This window comes from Oxyura jamaicensis, chromosome Z, assembly GCF_011077185.1.
Source record: "Oxyura jamaicensis isolate SHBP4307 breed ruddy duck chromosome Z, BPBGC_Ojam_1.0, whole genome shotgun sequence".
Lineage (NCBI taxonomy): Eukaryota > Metazoa > Chordata > Aves > Anseriformes > Anatidae > Oxyura > Oxyura jamaicensis.
In genome coordinates this window covers 28,024,821-28,043,480 of record NC_048926.1, presented here as the reverse complement: position 1 = coordinate 28,043,480, position 18,660 = coordinate 28,024,821, and the positions used below count along the sequence as shown (strand labels likewise).

At 39.3% G+C, this 18,660-nt stretch overlaps 1 protein-coding gene across 3 annotated transcripts in view; it reads right to left on the bottom strand.

Moving 5' to 3' along the window:
• Positions 1 to 18,660, bottom strand: part of DOCK8 (dedicator of cytokinesis 8) — a 92,520-nt gene that overhangs the window by 31,948 nt on the left and 41,912 nt on the right. For all 3 annotated transcript variants that reach the window (XM_035309080.1, XM_035309082.1, XM_035309081.1), the window contains 11 exons: positions 15,720 to 15,837; positions 13,995 to 14,065; positions 13,178 to 13,316; positions 11,569 to 11,670; positions 10,705 to 10,800; positions 9,376 to 9,610; positions 8,281 to 8,445; positions 6,327 to 6,502; positions 4,372 to 4,467; positions 2,958 to 3,053; positions 1,994 to 2,143 (listed from right to left, as the gene is read on the bottom strand). In XM_035309080.1, the coding sequence (XP_035164971.1) occupies positions 1,994 to 2,143; positions 2,958 to 3,053; positions 4,372 to 4,467; positions 6,327 to 6,502; positions 8,281 to 8,445; positions 9,376 to 9,610; positions 10,705 to 10,800; positions 11,569 to 11,670; positions 13,178 to 13,316; positions 13,995 to 14,065; positions 15,720 to 15,837 (1,444 nt within the window). The remainder of the gene's footprint in view (positions 1 to 1,993; positions 2,144 to 2,957; positions 3,054 to 4,371; positions 4,468 to 6,326; positions 6,503 to 8,280; positions 8,446 to 9,375; positions 9,611 to 10,704; positions 10,801 to 11,568; positions 11,671 to 13,177; positions 13,317 to 13,994; positions 14,066 to 15,719; positions 15,838 to 18,660) is intronic.

The following is an 18,660-nucleotide window of genomic DNA, read 5'->3' as shown; positions in this document are numbered from 1 at the left end:
CCCTGCCCTTTCCTTCCCTCCCCTCCCCTCCTTACCCCTTCCCTCCCCTTCCCTCCTTTTTTAAACTGAACTTTTAACATTACAAAAAAAATGTTGAGGTATTCAACATATTGTTTTAACGTATTAATAAAAATATTCACTGGATATCCTGATGGAATGCCAAGTATTTTTTTTTTTTAGAAATGTCATGTTTCAATCTGATCAGAAAAAGATTACATCTAAGATAAACCTGTGGGTTCTACCATCTGGCAACTAAACTGCTTTATATTTACAATTGGCCTGAGACATAAAGAACTCCACGTACCCTCTAAAACAAGGGTACAGTTATTCAAAACATATCAGTTTAAACTATAATAGCTCAGCAGCATATGGAGTTCACCAAGAAGAATTTGTGGAGGTGTCTGAGGGGTCTGCACATGTTTAATGCTCAGAGCCCTCAGGTTAACTCAAGACTGACAGGAGATGACTGCAAAAAATGTTACTGCTACTGTTATCTCTGACTAGTGAGAGCAGGTGTGCAGCACCTCAGGGTGCTTATGACTTAATTTTTCATTTTTTAACCTTTTTGTTGCTTTTCAGGAACACATATATATACATTTTATGATACAAATTTACATTACAAAATATTTTTCAGCTCTGCTGATAAAAATAGTTTCCCACCAGTTTACAGGGTATTCTAAACCTCAGTTCAATCTAACATGTCCAACCCTATATCGAAACATACAGATTATAATTTCATGAGTTTAAAAAGCAGACATGTATAAGCTCCTGCTGTTCTGTACAACTCATCAACAACCTTAATTCTGCAAACACTGCAGTAAGATTTTCACACATAATTAGGCTCTGTATACTCAATCAAAATTGAATTGAATTAACAGTCCATAAAAACCTGTGTATTTCTCATGAAGAAGCCATAAAATACTAATCTCTTGGTAAAACTTACAGTTCCATTAAAACATTTTAATGTAGCAAATTTTTATCACACAGCAAAATAAGAAAAAAAACGTCACTGATGCCTTAACCAAACATTTCCATGAAATGCTTTTCCTGCGCATGGCTATCACAGTAGCACACCAAAGGATTGAGTGGAAAAAAGGTTGAAATTTCAGAAACAACTTTTTGGTGGACAGTGATGGTCACTTCTGCCATTACCTTTCCTCAGTTGTCTGGCTGTGGCCCTTCATCAGTTTCAGCCACTTGACAGCACAGCTTGGCACAGGTGGAGAACTGGACCAGGGACCCAAGATGGCTGAGCAGTAATCGAGCAGGTTGGCTTTCCAGCCTCATTTGCCCTGTGGCAGAACATACTGCCCTGCCAGCACAGCGCTTTGGCAGATCTGGGGTATTAAAATACGCCAGCTGCAACAACAGAGTGAACAGAAGTCACCCAGTGCGTATCTGTGGCCTTCACTTTATGTACTGGCCAGCAGGGAGTGGCATCAGTGATGCCAGTTGACAGCAGTGATGCTAAAATACAAAGCGCATTTCATGATCCTTTTAGCTTCATAATCCGTTATGTCAATGGAATGTTAAAATACACCAGGAGAAAGACTTACATGGGTTTTAGGGTATATTTCTTGTCTTTGAGTTGCAGGTGACCAATTCATCTTAAGAGATATTTGGGGTTATACCACTCATGGCTGGATTTTGCAGATCCAGGAGGTACATTGCATTCATGTTACAACCAGGGAAGTCAAATGTAGAAAGAAGCACTATGAGGTAGGATTGAGGGTAATGAGAAAGGGGGATAAAAGGAAAAAGCTACACATGGGCTGCACCTTGATGCCCTGGACAACTGAACATAAAGCAACTTAGCTACTGAAAGAGGGAGTCCAACCTTTCCTGTCTGTGGGAAAAGGGATTCCCTCCTATACCAAGATTACAGCCTCAGTTTTGGTCTAATTCCTGTGACGCTCTTGAAGGTAAAATAGGATTAAATACAGCTTAGTGTAATGCAACATGACAGGCCATGATGCTTATTTCATGCATTTACCTTCTGTGGTTTGACTAAAAGTGCAGCAATCTCTGAAGTAACCACGCTAACTATGGTGGTAATGTCATCTTTGAAACGGTCAGAGAACCGGCTTCTTCGAGGGTTGTCCTGTTTCTCTATATTGTGAACATACTGAGCCATGCTCTTTACCTGTAAAGAAAAAAAAAAAGGAAACAGAGATATAACAGAGGTAACTACTGCTTTAAGTTAGTCCATGGAGTTAAGATTCATAAGATTCCTTACTTCTTTCTCCCTGAATGTAGCCACTCTCAGCTTCTCAGAGCCACTTGACAAATCCTACATTTATTGGCAATGACACCAGAGAGCCTGGGGCTCAGCTGGTCACTGATTCCTGCTCATGATCACTCGGCTGGCTGGTCTCAGCACTGAGGCTGGGATGACCCTCGCTGGTCCCCTGCCCCTGAAGCTCTGAAATTCTGCTGCTTACTCCTTCTGGCTTTCATGATGACAGACAGGGAGTGGCCCTTTTGGAGTTCCCACTCCTTGATCTGCTGTTGTGTTGTTTATATGCTTTCAGTGGAAACCAGTATGTCAAAAAAATTTCCAGTGGCATCTGTCACCTCAGGGCTCTGTAAAACTGACTTTGGGAAGCCTTGCCACTTCACCTATGTTATTAGCAAAGTGTAAGAAATGGGAGCAATTATTCAAAGAAAAGGAGGAAAAGGCTCAGTTTGACTTGTCTTTCAGACTTCTGTAGCTGTAGACCACTGTGCATGTAGTTCATGTGAGATTTTGGTGTCATAGGCTGTCAATTGGGAATGGGAGTGAATATGGAGAATTCTTCACAGACACTTCCATTATCTGGAATTTTACAGATAGTATCACAGATAATGGCACAGTGGGATTGGATCACCAAGGCATTGTGGTCCAGCTAAAGTTGTACCTGATGTACATGCTACATTTCACCATCAACTTGATATAAAACACCACTGATATGTCTTACCAGGAGTTCAAAGAAGAACCAGGCGTACTTGAAGACAGTCTCTCTCACCATACCTGTGCTGACCACCATCTGCAGTGCCAGCTCCTCATGGAAGTGCTAGACAATAAACACAAGTGTTGGTAAATGGCTTTTCATTCAACTCTTTCTTCAGTTTCAACCAAACCCCCAACACTCACACTTTCAACATCCCTCATACTGGAGTCAGTAGCTGGTTGGGAACATGTGGACATCCCTGTAGGATGAGAAGGTGGATTTTACTAAACTGCTGCGTAAGTAATGATGGCAGCAAACAGGCTTTGGGATCTGTTTTTCTGTGGATCTAGAACCTTGGATGCCCAAATTGGAAAATGCCTTAGGTCTATCTTCAGCCTGTTGGCTGTGTGTCTGGCAGTGAGCAGTCACATCCTCTGCTCCCTCCTAAGTGTTGCTATTTAGTACATTTATGTTTCTTGAGAGAAGACAGAAGTAAGATTAACTGTGGTGGGAGAAAAAGACACAGCAACAACCACAGCAGAGCCTTCATCAAGTTTTTGGTTGGACACCACTGTCTTTGCAGTGAGATCCAAACATAAGACTCACAGTCCCAATGATCTAAATTTTTAGGAAGCTCAGATCTGGACTAAATATTTATTGCAGTGTCTATTGTCTGTTTCTGACACACAAAAAATAAAGCTAATGAAATTCCCAAGGCTATTTGCATTCAATAGAACACAGTAATGCAGACAAGATTCAGGATGGGTATGAACCTATGCTTTTTGACATAAATCAAACTGATAAAGAAGAATAAGTATCTCTTAACCACAACACAAGTCCTGGACTGCTGTAAAACACTGTAGAGTTTTTCCCCAGCTTCTTCATCCAAAACCACTCCTGCCGATTAATGTCAAACATGAGCTACAGCTCTGGAGGACTTAGCTATCTAATATGTTTTCTTCTATGTTGTCAAAAAGCTATCTGGAGTTACATACTCAGGATGAGGAGGAATTTCTTGGTTCTAAAAGCTACAAAAAGGGGAGAAGTAAAACATTCCTTACAGAAGACTGAGGTGGCAAACATGTCTAAATGCAATTTACGGTAACATGTAAAGGCAGGTATCCAAGGGGAAAAAGCAGAGAAAAAAGACAGAGGCCCTAGCACCTTGAGAAAGACAGCAAAGGGAGGATCCATGCAGGCTGCTACTTGTCTAAATCTGCCCCTGAAAAAGAATCTAAAGACTCTAGAGCAGAGGCAAAAATGTTTGGGCAATATTTACCCACAGATTCAGTATTCCACCACAGAATCCCTGCTCAACAACACAGTTTTTTATTTTGTTTTCCCTCCCCCCTCTCCTCGTGTAGAAGTGCTTATTACCAGCACTGTCCCCAGAGACTCCAGGCTCTGCTAATTTGTACCCTTACACTTAGTGGTAGGCTACCTTTTTATTGGATGGTCTTGGATTTGCACAAACATTTTGCATGTCATTTGTTCCTTCAATGTAGAAAGACATCCGACTGGAGCTGTGATCCACAGGCTGAAGAGAATGGCCAGAAGAAATATATGCATAATAAGTTAATGCATAGAACATGCTAATTACCAGAAAATAAATCAGCAGTGGTTTTCTTGGCGGGTAAATACAGATGTTCACCTAAACATATTTTCTGCTGCTTTCTCTCCCATTGATCCTCCTTCCCCGAGGAGGCCAAGGACCACCTGAGTTTGGCAGACACAGGAGTGTGAAAATACCAACACTGACATCATGTGCCCAACGTCTGCACTGCAACTGTGTTTTGGAAGCTCTAAATTTCACCCTCTAAAAGGTCCTTTGATAGGTCCTTTAAGTATATTCAGTAGTTCTTCATCCTAAATAAACGATCATCTGGGATTCTTCCTTCCACTAAAAGTAATGACAATGTAAACACAGTAAAATGGCAGTAGTCACTCAAAAATTGTAAATTGCTACATTTATCAATGTGATGAAGCTGTAATATCACGTTTTAAGTGTGTATTCATTTGGAAAAAATAAAAACACACTGAAATCTGTTTTTGTTGTTTGTTTGCTGTTGTTTGTTTGTTTAGGACACAGTACCTTAGAATAAAATTCATAAAGCTATTAAGTTGAAATCTACATTATTAAGAATTGCACTGGATGTGTATATATCCCCATAAAAACATAACAAATAAATCGGCAAAGCCTGTGCACCTTACTAGTGATGGTTTAGCTTGCTAAAGAAAAGCCCTTGTTCACTTTAACATGAGATGCACCTGATCATTCACTAGAAAAAAGACCTCAAAATGTATCTGAAAATAACCTTATTGAGAAGCAGTATTTCATATTCATAACACTCAAAGCAAAAGGAAGGGGTGTATGGTTCCAGGCTGCTGCAGAGCTCTGCGAGGGCTGCAGCATGGAGCAGGCTCCTTGCATGGGGGTACAATCCTGTAGGCATGAGAGCCCAGGCTTTCCACCTTCTGTTGAATGAGGAACTTTAGATTTTATTTCCCCCAGTGAGATGAACACATCTGTCTTCAAAAAGCTCTGAGATGAGCAGAGGACATTGCAGACCAGCAAGTGCTCAGTGCCCATCAGAGAAGCAAAACCCCCGCTTCTTAGTTCATCCTTTCCTATCCTGTAATCTGTTGGTGGCATGTGTAGTTCTGGATGAGAAACATAGATGAAATTTGTGTTTGACTCTGCGGGTGAATTTAGAATTTGGAAAGACTCAGTTGCAAAACCCACATAAGGCAACTGTAGATGATACCAAATCATGGGGCTGTTGCTATATATATTGCCTAATTATTATTTCTTTAATGGGAAACTATTTACCACGAAGCACGCTTTATGAATAATAATAATAAAAAAAAACAATAAAAAGAATGAAGAGGAACCAGAATAAATTAACAGTGTATTTTAGGAAACCTATTTCCATCTCGAGGACTCTTTCACCCCTTTTAGAAAGTGAACCTGTTCCCACTTTAATCAACAGCAGTCTTTTCTCACACGGGCTTTCTGAAAGCTGGACTGCTCTCCCTGAACATTCTAGGAAATAATGTGAACAGAATCTTAACATCATGAAGACTGGGTGAGTGAAGCACCTTGGAAAAGCTAATCTTTCTGTGGAGTGGCTAAGCCTCAAACTCAGACAGAATTCTTACCTCTTACTCTATTCACTGATAAGAGACATCAAAATTTAACAAAGAGGATATAACATATGCACATGCCAAATCAGACAAAAAGCAGATGTTTCTAGTGATATATACAGTGCAAACCCAACTCTGGTTTATAGGTATACATACATAAGAAGCAAATCCAACTCTCAAAGAGCAAATCTAGATTCTCACCTCAGGTTTTGGCCCATACACTTCTCCAGATATTTGACTTCCTTCTCTTACCTTCGATGACATGATGTTTTTGACCTCCTCATCAGTAGCAGCCTGTGTGACAGTGATGTCAGGATTGCTGCAGCTTATAACTCGGCTCTGCAGAAGTTTACTTCCCACGGCCACTGCAGAAGTACGCCCAAATGTGTAATAACGAGACTCCGACAGAATGGCACTGCCCCCTGCACCTGCCCATGGGGAGATGTTTGAACTAAGACTGAAGAACATATTTATATGAGACAAACATGAGATTCACTGGGATCTCTGCTTGGTGCTGCTACAGCATCAGCAGTATGAATAGCATAGAGCTCTCAAAAATCTCACCACCCACAGCTTTGTTAACAAATTACTTAGGCATTAAATAACAAGGAACAGACATTTTGGGAAACTACAGCTCATAAGGTGATTGTGCATGTGGTAGTGAAAGTTTAAGAAGACTATCTGAGTAGCAGCACTACTGTGCTTTTTAATTTTTCTGTAGATTAAGATAAGATTCACATGCCTGAACAGATAAAGTTCAACATCATGCTCAAAGTAGCCAAGAAGGCTGGTAGATTTGCCTGCAGGAACTTCACTAAACAATTACCTAGTTTTCAGCTTCCCTGTGGATCTTATTTTTCCAAGATAAAGATTTTCTAAGTGTAGGAAAACATATAGGTTTTAGCACATCCTAATGTCAGCCTAAATGTTCCTTAAGGGAGGTTTAAATGAATATTTGAAAAAGACTTATATATCTTTAGTTCTCACAGCACAGCTGCTTGGTGATATGTCAGGCAATACATAGCAATAGATCATATGAATCCTGTAGGACAGGAGTCATGAATCCTTAATGAATCCTTTAGGACAATGGACACCAACAGAATCACAGAATCAGTGAATGGTTAAGGTTAGAAGGGACCTCTTGAGGTCATCTCGTCCAAACCCCTGCTGAAGCAGGTACACCTACAGCAGGTTACCCAGGTCCCTGTTCTGGTTTTTGAGTATCTTCAAAGAAGTCGATTCCACAACCTTTCTGGGCACCCTATTCCAGTTCTCTGTCACTGGTACAGTACAGAAGTGCTTCCTGATGCTTAGAGGGAACCTCTTGTGTTCCAGTTTTTGCCCTTTGCCTCTTGTCCCAGGCACAGCTGAAAAGAGCCTGTCTCTATCCATTACCCTCCATTCACTTATTTATAGAAATGGATAAGAACCCCTTGAACCTTCTATTTTCCAAGATGAACAATCCCAGCTCTTTCAGCCTTTCCTCATGGAGTGGTGCTACAGTCCCGTGATTGTCTTGGTGGCCCTCCATTCAACTTTTTCAGCTATACCTATGCCTCTCTTGTACTGGGGAACCAAGAACTAGACACAGCACTCCATCTGTGGCCTCAGCAGTACTGAATAAAAGGGAAGGATTATATTCCTCAACCTGTTGGTCAACATACAGGATTTTATTATCTGCTGACATGCTTAATGCAATGGAGAAATTAGCAAAGCTTGGCCCTGTGTCACTTAGCAGTAAGCTGATTTGCATGGAAAGCAGTTTACTGATTTACAGGCCAGTAAGAAATTGACATCTTAGGGCCGTTTTAATTTTGGAGGAAATTTCTTTGAAGAAAGACAGGAAAGTTCAGGACATGTCTTGAACTTTCATCTCCATGGAGCTACATGTTGCATGTAGCCATAATGCATGCCCCCTGACCAAGACTCTGGATCTTAAACAAAGAACAGTGAGAGAGAGATTGTGGGTGGCAAATCTACGTTGCTCTCTGCAGCACTCAGATCCTGACCCTCCTCTGAGAAAAGTGATGCATCTGAACAGTGCTGTGCTTGAAAGGTCTGTAGTCCACGTATAAGAAGTTCTGGTTTGCTATTTTATAGGCCAGTTGCCTATGTCTCAGAAGCAGCACACTTAGAAACATGTATCAATAAAAAATAAATAATAATAAAAAAAGAAAATCTTTTGCAACTATTGCATCAATATTACCTAGTTTGGCCACTTCTCTTTGAGGGTCTGGCAGACGAAATACATAGTAGACATAAGATGCCAGAAGGCAGTTTCTCCCATGCTGGTCTTTGCTCAGATCTTTGCTGTTGTGGAGACTGTTCACTATTGCAACAACAGATTCAAAGGCAAACTGCGAGAAGTTGGCTATGAAACAAAAGGAAAGAGTTAATCTTAGTCCTGAAGGGTGTTACACAAATAGGTTAGGGCACTCCAGCTAACTCATACATGCTTTAATTCTGTCCTTAACAAATTCATAGCTGCAGACAACAATTGTTATACCATGCCAGAATCACAGTGTATAGAGACGAATAACCCACCTTCAATTGACCTACTTTCTGCTTCTCCACCACTTGGTGCTACATGAAGGCAGACCCTAACTGTTAATTATCATTTCTAGCAGCCTTCAGGCATTTCCGATAAAATACCTACTTGAAAGGCACCAATACTCATTCTCCTCCAGCTGACAAGGAAATACAAGCTACCAAGCCTTTCCACAAATAATACAGTGAATGACAAGTACTGATTATCAAAATGAGATAGGAAATCAACTGCACCACTCTCTCCAAGTATGGTTTCCTTCCAGATATAACATAAGTAATAGGCAGCTGGCAGCTTCAGAAACAGAAAATGCATGACTATATCATCTCTGTTTTTGTGCTCACCCAATTCTGTCTAAAAATATTTGGGCAGAGGAAGTGGTACAATCAGCAGTGTCAGATGTAGAGTAAGTTATTTTGCCGGTGTTTTTCTTGCAAAGCAACTGAACTCTAAACAAATTTAAACCACAATCCTTCTTCTGACATGTCTCTCCAGGTAAGTAAACAACTGCAATTTAAACTACCTCTAAAAGAGAGGTACCTCTAAAAGTCTTATGTGTGGGGAGAAGAGGAGGACAGATCATCTAATCAAACCTGATTAAATTGTGTTGTGAAATTGTGTCTTGAGAAGCACAACTCCTTCTGAAGTGGACTACCCCAACTACTAAACCTGAGCCTGAAAAATTAGCAAGCTTTTCCACATCCACATATTTTGTTTGCTTACACTACCATTCTAAGACCATGCATCAGTAAATACCTGTCTGGCCAGCTATGACCATGGGCTGTACAGCCAGCTGGAAAAGTTTATCTAGTACTAAATGTAAAAACAAAACAAGAGGTTCAAGGCGTGAAGAATTCAAACAGATAATGCTGAGTTTCAGTTCATGTTCCAGTGTAGCCTCTGTGATTTTTTGGTCCATCAGTCGAATGGGGAAGGTTACTTGACTTTCCAGAGAGTGGCACAGAGTGAAGAACTTCTCCAGGTGATTGTCCTGCAAATACAGTGCACTCACAGTTAACAAAGTTGATAAAGATCAGCCTGCTACTAGCTAAGCAGAGCCTGAATTACATCTGATTTGGGGAGAAAAAATATTTTCACCCTTCTGGCTTAAAGTGGTGGTTAGCTCTAGAGACCAATTTCTAAGTCAAATGCCACAATGATTTGTTTGCTCCTTTTCATCTGGCTCAAATTCAGAATGTGGTTAGCTCAGATTAAAAGCGGAAAAGCTAAAACCTGCAGTAAAGTGATTGCTTCATTTCATGACAATGCTGTTCCTTTTCCCTGTCACATCATAAATTTATAGCTCCTCTGCCACCCGCATCTAACAGTCTCACTTCCAGCTATGTACAAATTATGTGCCTTATGAGTATGCCACACTTGTATGTAAAAAGTATGCTATAAAAGGGTAGCAGACCTGCTTCAGACACAGGATCTCTGGTTGTTTGGATGTAGCTATCAGAGTTAACCAGAATAAGAAAAAAGAGTAGGAGACACAACAAAACACCAGAAACAGAGCAATCTATTGAGCTTCAAATCCCAACAAAAATGGGAAACCTCTGATTTCCTATCACATTTAAATGACCAGACTCCTAGAGTTCTCATTCAGCACTAAGCCTGGGTCCTTAGACCACATGGCATGGATATCAGAGCTGCCTAAAGCATTTTGGCAGTCCAACCTGACCCTGAAGGAGGGGAGATGCCATGCTTCTCTGCAGATGTGGGTACACTCTCTGACCTAACTTCGCAGAACAGAAGGACTCACACAGAAGAAACTGGCACTGCACCCTGCCAGTGTCCTTCAAACACAGCCTCAGCAGATCTCTGCTGAGCTGGGAGGACACCAGACTCCCTATCGCTTGATGTGACTGGCTGCTGAGAGTGCTCATTTGTTCACTCATACTCATGGATTTCATTCACTAAGAATGTCAGGTTCTTTCACAGCTATAAGACAATAGGAACTTTTTAGTTGTTTTCAAACCTGTGTAGGCTTAAATGTCTCCAGTGTATAAACCTCCTCAATCAGCCTGGACATCTGAACTCTCTTTGAAATGAAACTACAACTGCATATTGCTTCTGATGCATTACCTGGGTGTGAACTGATGAAACAGCTTGCACTTCAATATTGAAAACACCCTTGTGTCCTTCAACCCACTTAATAGGTGGTGTCTGTGACGGAACTTTCTGTGATAGAAAAGAGATATGGGAATCATTGTCCTCCTCTTAATGATCAAACAGAAAGCCTGTTTACATGGGTCTGCAGGGTCTCATGTGTTCACTTCAGATATCTAATTCAATGCCATATAGAGGACCCGAATCAGGCATATTCTTGCTGTTATAGACTAGATGAATTAAAACTGATGCATTGAAGAGGGAAATGTGGAACATTTCAGCTGGATGCCTAGCATAGACAGTGTGAATGCACATCACCTGATGGGAATTTTTTAAGGTTAGAAGTTCACGGTTAAAGCAATGCCAAAGGCACTCATTGGTGATGCGGTACCCATGGACAGTTTTTAAACCCATAGACAGTTTCTAAACCTGTGGACAGTTTCCTACTTGCCATATTTTACTCAGGTGTCAGTTTTGTGCTCTAGTAGCAGCACCTGATTCCATTTCCTCTCCCTTTCCCACACAGCCACAAAAAATGAGCAAACCATGCTGTGAAAGAAAGCAAATTATTAAACTGACACCCTCTAAACAGATGTATCACTGGTTAGAAAATTTGCAATGACCAGTTTGGATTAATAACTTTAAAAAACACAATATAACAAGTTAAAATAATAATACCACCAATGAAAATAATAACAACATTTTTCTCCAGAGCTTTCGCCCTTTAAAGTACAAAAAGGGGCAATTGTCTACAAGCAGACACCAATGTTAGATCATAAAATACTCATAATGTTCTTCTACACTGGGAAAATATTATCTTTTTATAATTTTCTTTGTTACCTCAGGAGAGTGAATTGAGTAGTGGAAAGGCAGCTTATCCAATGCAACAGGAAGACAATAATGTCCTGTTTGAAGACGATCATTTAGCAGAATTGGCAGCCACTGAAACAAATGAAGAGAAAATGCAGCAATATTCATGACTATATATGATTAGAGCTATTTATCTAATTTGTTATGGACAGTCAACAGAACAACAAATGAGATATTGACCTGAGTTTCTCTGTTCTATTCCATTCAGCAGTAATTTGCATTTTAAATTCACTGATAGCTACTGTAGAAAAATGTACAAGACTGCTATACAAACCAACTCTTTTGAAGAAAACAAACACAGAGATTTTAATGTGTGACATATTTTTCGAATAAATCCTATCAGAAAGATTTAATATGACCTGTGTTTTTATTTAAAAAATAACTTGTCTTGAATAGGCTAATCTTTGGCTTTGAAGCAAATCAACAGAGTTAAAGTTTTGCTAGGGATAAATTGAACATTTTCCTCAATGTCACCATGAGGATTAGGGTCAGAATGACTTATCCGAACTCTGTATCTAGATATCTAGACACAATACTTTTTGCTCTTATTTAAATCTGAAAGAGGTTGTGCATTTCAGTAGCACAGTGCAGACATATTTCATATTTAGGTGAGTAGAAACATAAAAATTAATTTCTCACCTATGTCAGTTCTTGCTTCTGAACTACAGGCTAATTTACTTCTTACCAGTACCATTGGAATTGGTGGGACTGTATGTGTCCACAAAAGAAAGCCCATTTGAAAGGATTATTGGTACTGGAGTGAAAAACAAACACATACTTCACAACCAGAACAAATGGATAGGATTTGTCTGGCTCCATAGTTCAATAGCACTAGGACTTTTTCCAACCTAAAGTATTATCATCATTTATGATTTCCTCTCATTTTAAAATCTCTCTAGTTAAAAATATCTATTGATAAAGAAAAATGTCAAAGAGATTATACTACAATATGTATTTCTTATTCTAAAACATGCTAGGTTCAACAAGAAGACAAACAAAAGTGATAGAATTACATTTGGCTTCTAGACTTTTTGTGCTTTTTATTTTGACAAGGGTAAAGACCAGTTTTAAGATAAACTATATGCCATATAAAACTTAATTAAAAATATTATTTTAGTTGTTACCTCATGTATGAACACGTTAGATAAACAGTAAATAACAGTAATTGCTTTTTTTTTTTTTTTTTTTTTTTCAGTAAATAGAAACTAACAGAATTAGGTGCTATACTATAAAGCACTGCTGTTGCAAATATTTAGGCGTATACCTAACTTCAGTTGCTTTGGGTGAATTCATCAACTTCAAAGATGCTTACCAATGTAAAGTTACAGGACAAGGATGTAACATAGCACAAGTTGCATCTGTATTTTTAAAATCTGTATGCTTAATGAACATATAAACATGCCTTTGTTATCTGTGAATTGACTATGAGGACCTTCTACGGATTTTGATGTGTTACCACAACCAGAAATGAAAGGTGTGACAAAATTCTTGACAAGCAAAGAGTCTGTATTAATGGGATGCACACCATGCCCACACACATGCCCTATACTTGTACACATTTGTATTAAATGAAACTTACTGAATACCCGACGACAGTTTCCACAGATGCTCCTTGCTTTGGCTGGCAGCTGATATGATAGAATGTGAACAATAGATGGTGTTTCTCTGTGAGTTTTGCTGGCAGTTTAATTTTAACTTCTTCATAAAAGTCAGGAGACCTGTTTAAAAAAAAAAAAAAAAGCCACACACATCTACAGAGTAAGTATGAGACTGGGCAGAAGGCATGTTTGCCAGTAGGCTTCCAGATGTTTATAAGAAAAGTATAGATACTGAAAACAGCTTCTGAGACGAGTTAAGCAATTGGGGTACACCCAATTGTACACCATCTCTGGACATACATATGAACTATCTACCACTTTGAATCAGGGAAAGCATAGATGCAGAGTGTATCAGCTGGAATGCTTCAAGTATCACCCATCTTCTTACTTTCAAAACCATTCAATCTTAATTTGGGATTTCAGCTGTTACTGTATAAAACCAAATCTTGAGTACACATTCATGAGAGAGAGCCCCTTCAGCTCTTTTGGATCTGCGAATTCATCAAAGTGAATGTTATTACAAAGTTGTGATGCTGCTTCCTGATCTTATTCCTTAACCTTCAGACTATGAATATTTTTGACTAACCTTTGACTACAGAGCTCCAAACAAAATAAAGCAATGGTCACTAACGCAAATGCATGTAGGAATCCAAAATAAATACTAACAAATACTCATAAAATATGAAAGTTTAAAATAGATTAATACCATTATTCTTTGGTTAACTGTGCAGGCTGACAGTTATGTAAAGAATTTGTGATTAATACATCTCATCTCATACAAATAATAAGAATGCTTACTTATTATGATATGTGATAGCTGTGTATATCTCCTGCACAAATTCTGGACCTGAAGATTTCCCAAAAATTACCTGCATTAAGAAGAAAAGAAAGTAACAGCAGTCACATCTAAATCATTTAATAGTTATCATCCTGTATCAATTTTAAGACAGTATCTCAAAGCTGAAAATAACCCTTCAATTTGATCTTTGCATGTTGAAAAAAATGTATTATCACCTGGCATCTTCCCCACACAACATTCAGTGTAAAACACCAGGAAGAAGGGGCAAAGGCGCTGACTATCTTATATTACATTGTCCAGTTATGCACTATTAGAAGTTAGGAACTGCAGAAATGAAGTTGTGATAAGCCTCTTGAACATTATCACATTGCCTTTAATCAAATGTTAAAACGTTAAATTATCTTTTTAAAGTTTGTTTTTCAGTTGTATCTTGATCATTTAGGGTGAGATTCACCTCACCTTAACCTTGGAAGTCCACAGCTCCTTTATATTTAATGATGTTTGACTCACTTTTCTCATTTCAGCCTCCATGGTAAGGTGCTGGAATCCAGCAACCTTAAAGGGAGACCAGGAAAATAAGCTCAGACAAGGATATCTGTACAGCACAAGCCCATATGTACTGAGGTGAAGCTCACATTCACAGTGCGGAGTGATGCAAGACAAACTGCCTCTGTCCTAAGTGTCCATCAGAAATTAATTAGTGATATGGGCAAAATTTAACAAAACCAACACTGTAGTATTGTGTGAAAACTAAGTGTTACATTCATATGGCACAGCTCCAGAAGAAGAAGAAATGTGGCTTGGGAAAATACTGTGCTGATGCTCTGATTACAATTCCAGAGCTCATCCGGAGCAAGGAATGTACAACTGTAAAGTGTGCACTGTGTCAGCATACTCATAAAGGCTGATCAGGTGTCAGCCTTTAGCATATTGCTGGATTAGGGTTCCTCAAAGTAATATTTCAATTCACTGTTTTTCCCTTTAGCACAATTAAAATCACAAAAGTTGTTATCCCATGTCATTCTTAAATAGCCAGTGACATGGTCTGAAAGCTTCCCTAAAATTTCAGCCTGAAGCTGATGCCTACAGGGCTAAAGCACTTCAAGCCTAATGCCTGGAGCTTAGTAAAATTGACAACAGGATCCTGTAATGAGAAATGTTGGATGATCTGAACACTGACAGCACTGCCTGCTTTGCTAGAAGTGCATTCATGTGCCTTAATACACAGGGTGGTTCAGAAAGAAACCTCTACCTAAGCTGCATGATTGTGCAGCCATTCATATTCATGCAATGAAGACTCCAACTTCTGCTTAACAGTGTTACATCATTTGTGTACACACAGTGCATACGGATGGGTTACACTGGAATGCAGAATGCGTTATTCTTAAAAGGTCTCTGAGGCTCTGTGAATTTTACTGGCAGAGTTTCCAACATGGCCTTGATTTAATATAGTGCCACTCTTTTGAAAATAAGGTAGGAAGAGTTAGATAAGAGGGAGGGATATGCCTGTGTTCCACTCAAGAAACAATTCTTCCTGGCACGAGTCAGCACTGCAGTTCTGCTTCCTGATGAAACGACAGGTTTCACAATCTCTGTGATATTTGCCTTCCTAAGGCCTGACTAGAAATTGTGGCAACATGAAGTAAAAAATGAGTTGTCTCTTCAGTGGTTCCTTAGGTCTGCAGCTAAGCAAAAGGTTGCTAAAAATGCTCAGCTTTTATTACCGGCATTGCACAGGACGGGTCTTCACCGCACATAAACTGGATCTTGATAGTAATGTTTCTTGCAGAAGCTGGTCGGTTAGCAAAATTCAGCCTCTGAGGGTAAACGTAGAGGAGATTTCTGAAAGAAAGAGAAAGAAGAATAAAATAGGCAAATGGCAAGCTTTTCAGAATAAAGTGCACAAACTAGCTTTTCACTTATATTTTTTTTCCCCACTTATCTTTCACTTCTTCTTTTTGCATTTCTCTCCCTGTCTTTCAGTCCTACCTATATAGTAAAAGATTTGCAAGAACACCTTTCCAAAAGTTTGCACGGAAAAGATAAGTTCTTGCTGTGACATAAAACATGTTGTGTTTAGGGATTCTCATATAGTAAGCTTTGTCCTCGAGAAAGCAGTCTTCCTAGTTTTTTTTTTTTTTTTTCCCCTTTGGAAGTATACATTTCCTAGATACAAATGAATGAGTATCTTTGCTCGATGCAAGAAAAAGTAGGAATCTCTCAAGAAAGCAGCTGCCTTCTCAACTACAAAGAATCAGGTTTTGAAAGGGAAAAGGAATCACTCAGCGGTAATAAAAACAAGCAAACTAGCAAATAGAACCAACAACAGACACTCCTACGTTATAACACCAAAATGGCATGTGTTTCTAGATTATGCAAATCAAAAGGCAGTATTGATAATGCTGAATAAACAAGAAATTTAATCTGTAATTCTAGAAACTAACTATAAATGAGTTTCAGAACTCATTTTTTATTAAGAAATACAAACAATTCTTTAAAATACATCATACATTACTAGCTTCTATACATGGACCGATCAATAAACTTTAAAAGCACCATTAATTTCTGTGGGCTATTTGGCAGCACAGATGGTCTGCTGAGTTCAGGACTCAAGAATTCTGACAGAAGAGTCAAAATGAAAATACAAAGCTTTTTCTCCACTGAAGTCTCTGGCAGATCTGAGATTTCAGCTAGACCTGGATTGTACACATTCTGGAATCACGACTATAGCTATTTAATGTGTCATTCTCTCAATTTGGTATAGGATTCTCATTCTTTGTCCTTATAGTATAAGAAATAAGATGAAAGCATGTTAGCTTCCAACTAACAGTACTCTTGGACTTTCACCCTTGCTTTGTGTCTGTGACAGTCAGAAACTACACACAAAGTTGCCCTGTCCTTATCATTGTACCTTAGCTCCTTAGTACTGTTATCAGCTGAAGTGGAGTAGCTTTGGAGAACACTGCCATTAAATCAGATAGTCCATCTTCCATTTGTTGTATTCCAGGACACAAAAAACTGTGGTTTATACTCCTTATTGTCATGTGCCAGAAAGTGACAGTACTCTTCAGTTACACAGTCCAACCAACTTTGCCAACCAATGTATGCTACATGACCCATGGCATGTCTTAGAAAACAGACCAGAACATGACTTGCCTTTCCCTTTGCTCAGCACAGCACTCCTGCCTGCCACACTAATGTGCTTTCTTCCTTACCTTCTTACATGCACTTTCTGCTCTACCAAATTCTTTCCAACATGACATTAGGAAAAGCTAAGTGAAAGTGAGAAATATATTGGTAACTTCCACTGAATTATGTCTGGGGAATGGCATATTAAATGAAGGATATTATCAACATTACATCTGTCAGAGATGAAGAAATACATATAGGGGAGGGTGTTGCTTCATTAATCTGCAGCCCAGCAAAAGATGTCACAAATCCATATAATGTCCCTGAGCACTGGATTTTACATTTAGATGTGACTTGAGATGAAAGATATGGAAAATCACAAACAGAGCTCTCTGCTGACTCTGCTGACAACCAGGGAAGCATTACTCCAGCATGTACTGTACTGAAGAGTTAAAGCTTATGCTATTTATGCTTAAGTAGTTTTAGGGACCTTACTTACATGTGTATTAAACCCATCAGTGCTGAGGAAGAACAGAGACAAACACTGATTCTGGGTATCCTGAAGAGATGAAAGTGATGGCTGACTCTGAAAGCAGGAAGCTGGGCAGATGATCGAACGAGGTTTCTTTGCACCACACTAGGGCATCAACAGTAGATCCTTTGCTGACTACTGCTGAAGTGCTACTACCTGCCAGCTTCAGTGCCCTCCAAAAACCTCAGAGCCTGGGCACTTCCACACAGCAGTTAACATGCCCCTAAGGATGTAGTGAGCTCCCGGAGGCATCATGTCCCCATTGAGGTTCTGTGCTTAACTGAAGTATTCAAACATGTCATAGTAATTGCTTTCAGACAGTGTAATTAAACTTCTCCTCTCAGTCCCTCCACAGAAAGAGCAGGGGTCTACCGGTCTACCTCCAGACATAGCCAGAGGTGTGTACAAAAAAACAAAAGAGCCATTCACAAGTCAATAGATGTCAACAAAAGCCATGGCAGAACACCCAACACGAACAGTAGAGTCCCAGAGGATAACAGGGTTCTGGGGGAGGCACTGATTCAGACAGCTTCTCTGGGTCTAAAGGCTGACCCAGCATGGATTGTAAAGTAAAGGCTGTTTCAGCATGGGAAAGCTAGGGGTCCATACAGCTTGACACAGGACACAATGCAACTATTCTCATTTGAATTTTCTGACTCTTCTGTACTTTCATGAGACTTAGCAGTGATGATTTGATCACTTCCTATGGCCAAAGCAATGCAGACCAGTGTTCTGCCAAAATAAAATCTATGCATGCTTTTCAAGATTGTGATCTGACAGAATTTTTGTCTGCAATAATTTGCCGTCTATTATATGTGTGATATTATGAAATCTGTCTTCTTGCTGTTACATAACATACAAGGTTTCAGCAAGGGCATCTCAAATTTCTGTTACTAGACATATTCATTGATGACTATACATAACAAAAAACAATATATTAACAAGTAGTACTGATAAAAACTACAAATTGTGTATAAGTGTACAGAGATTGATCAATCAGCATT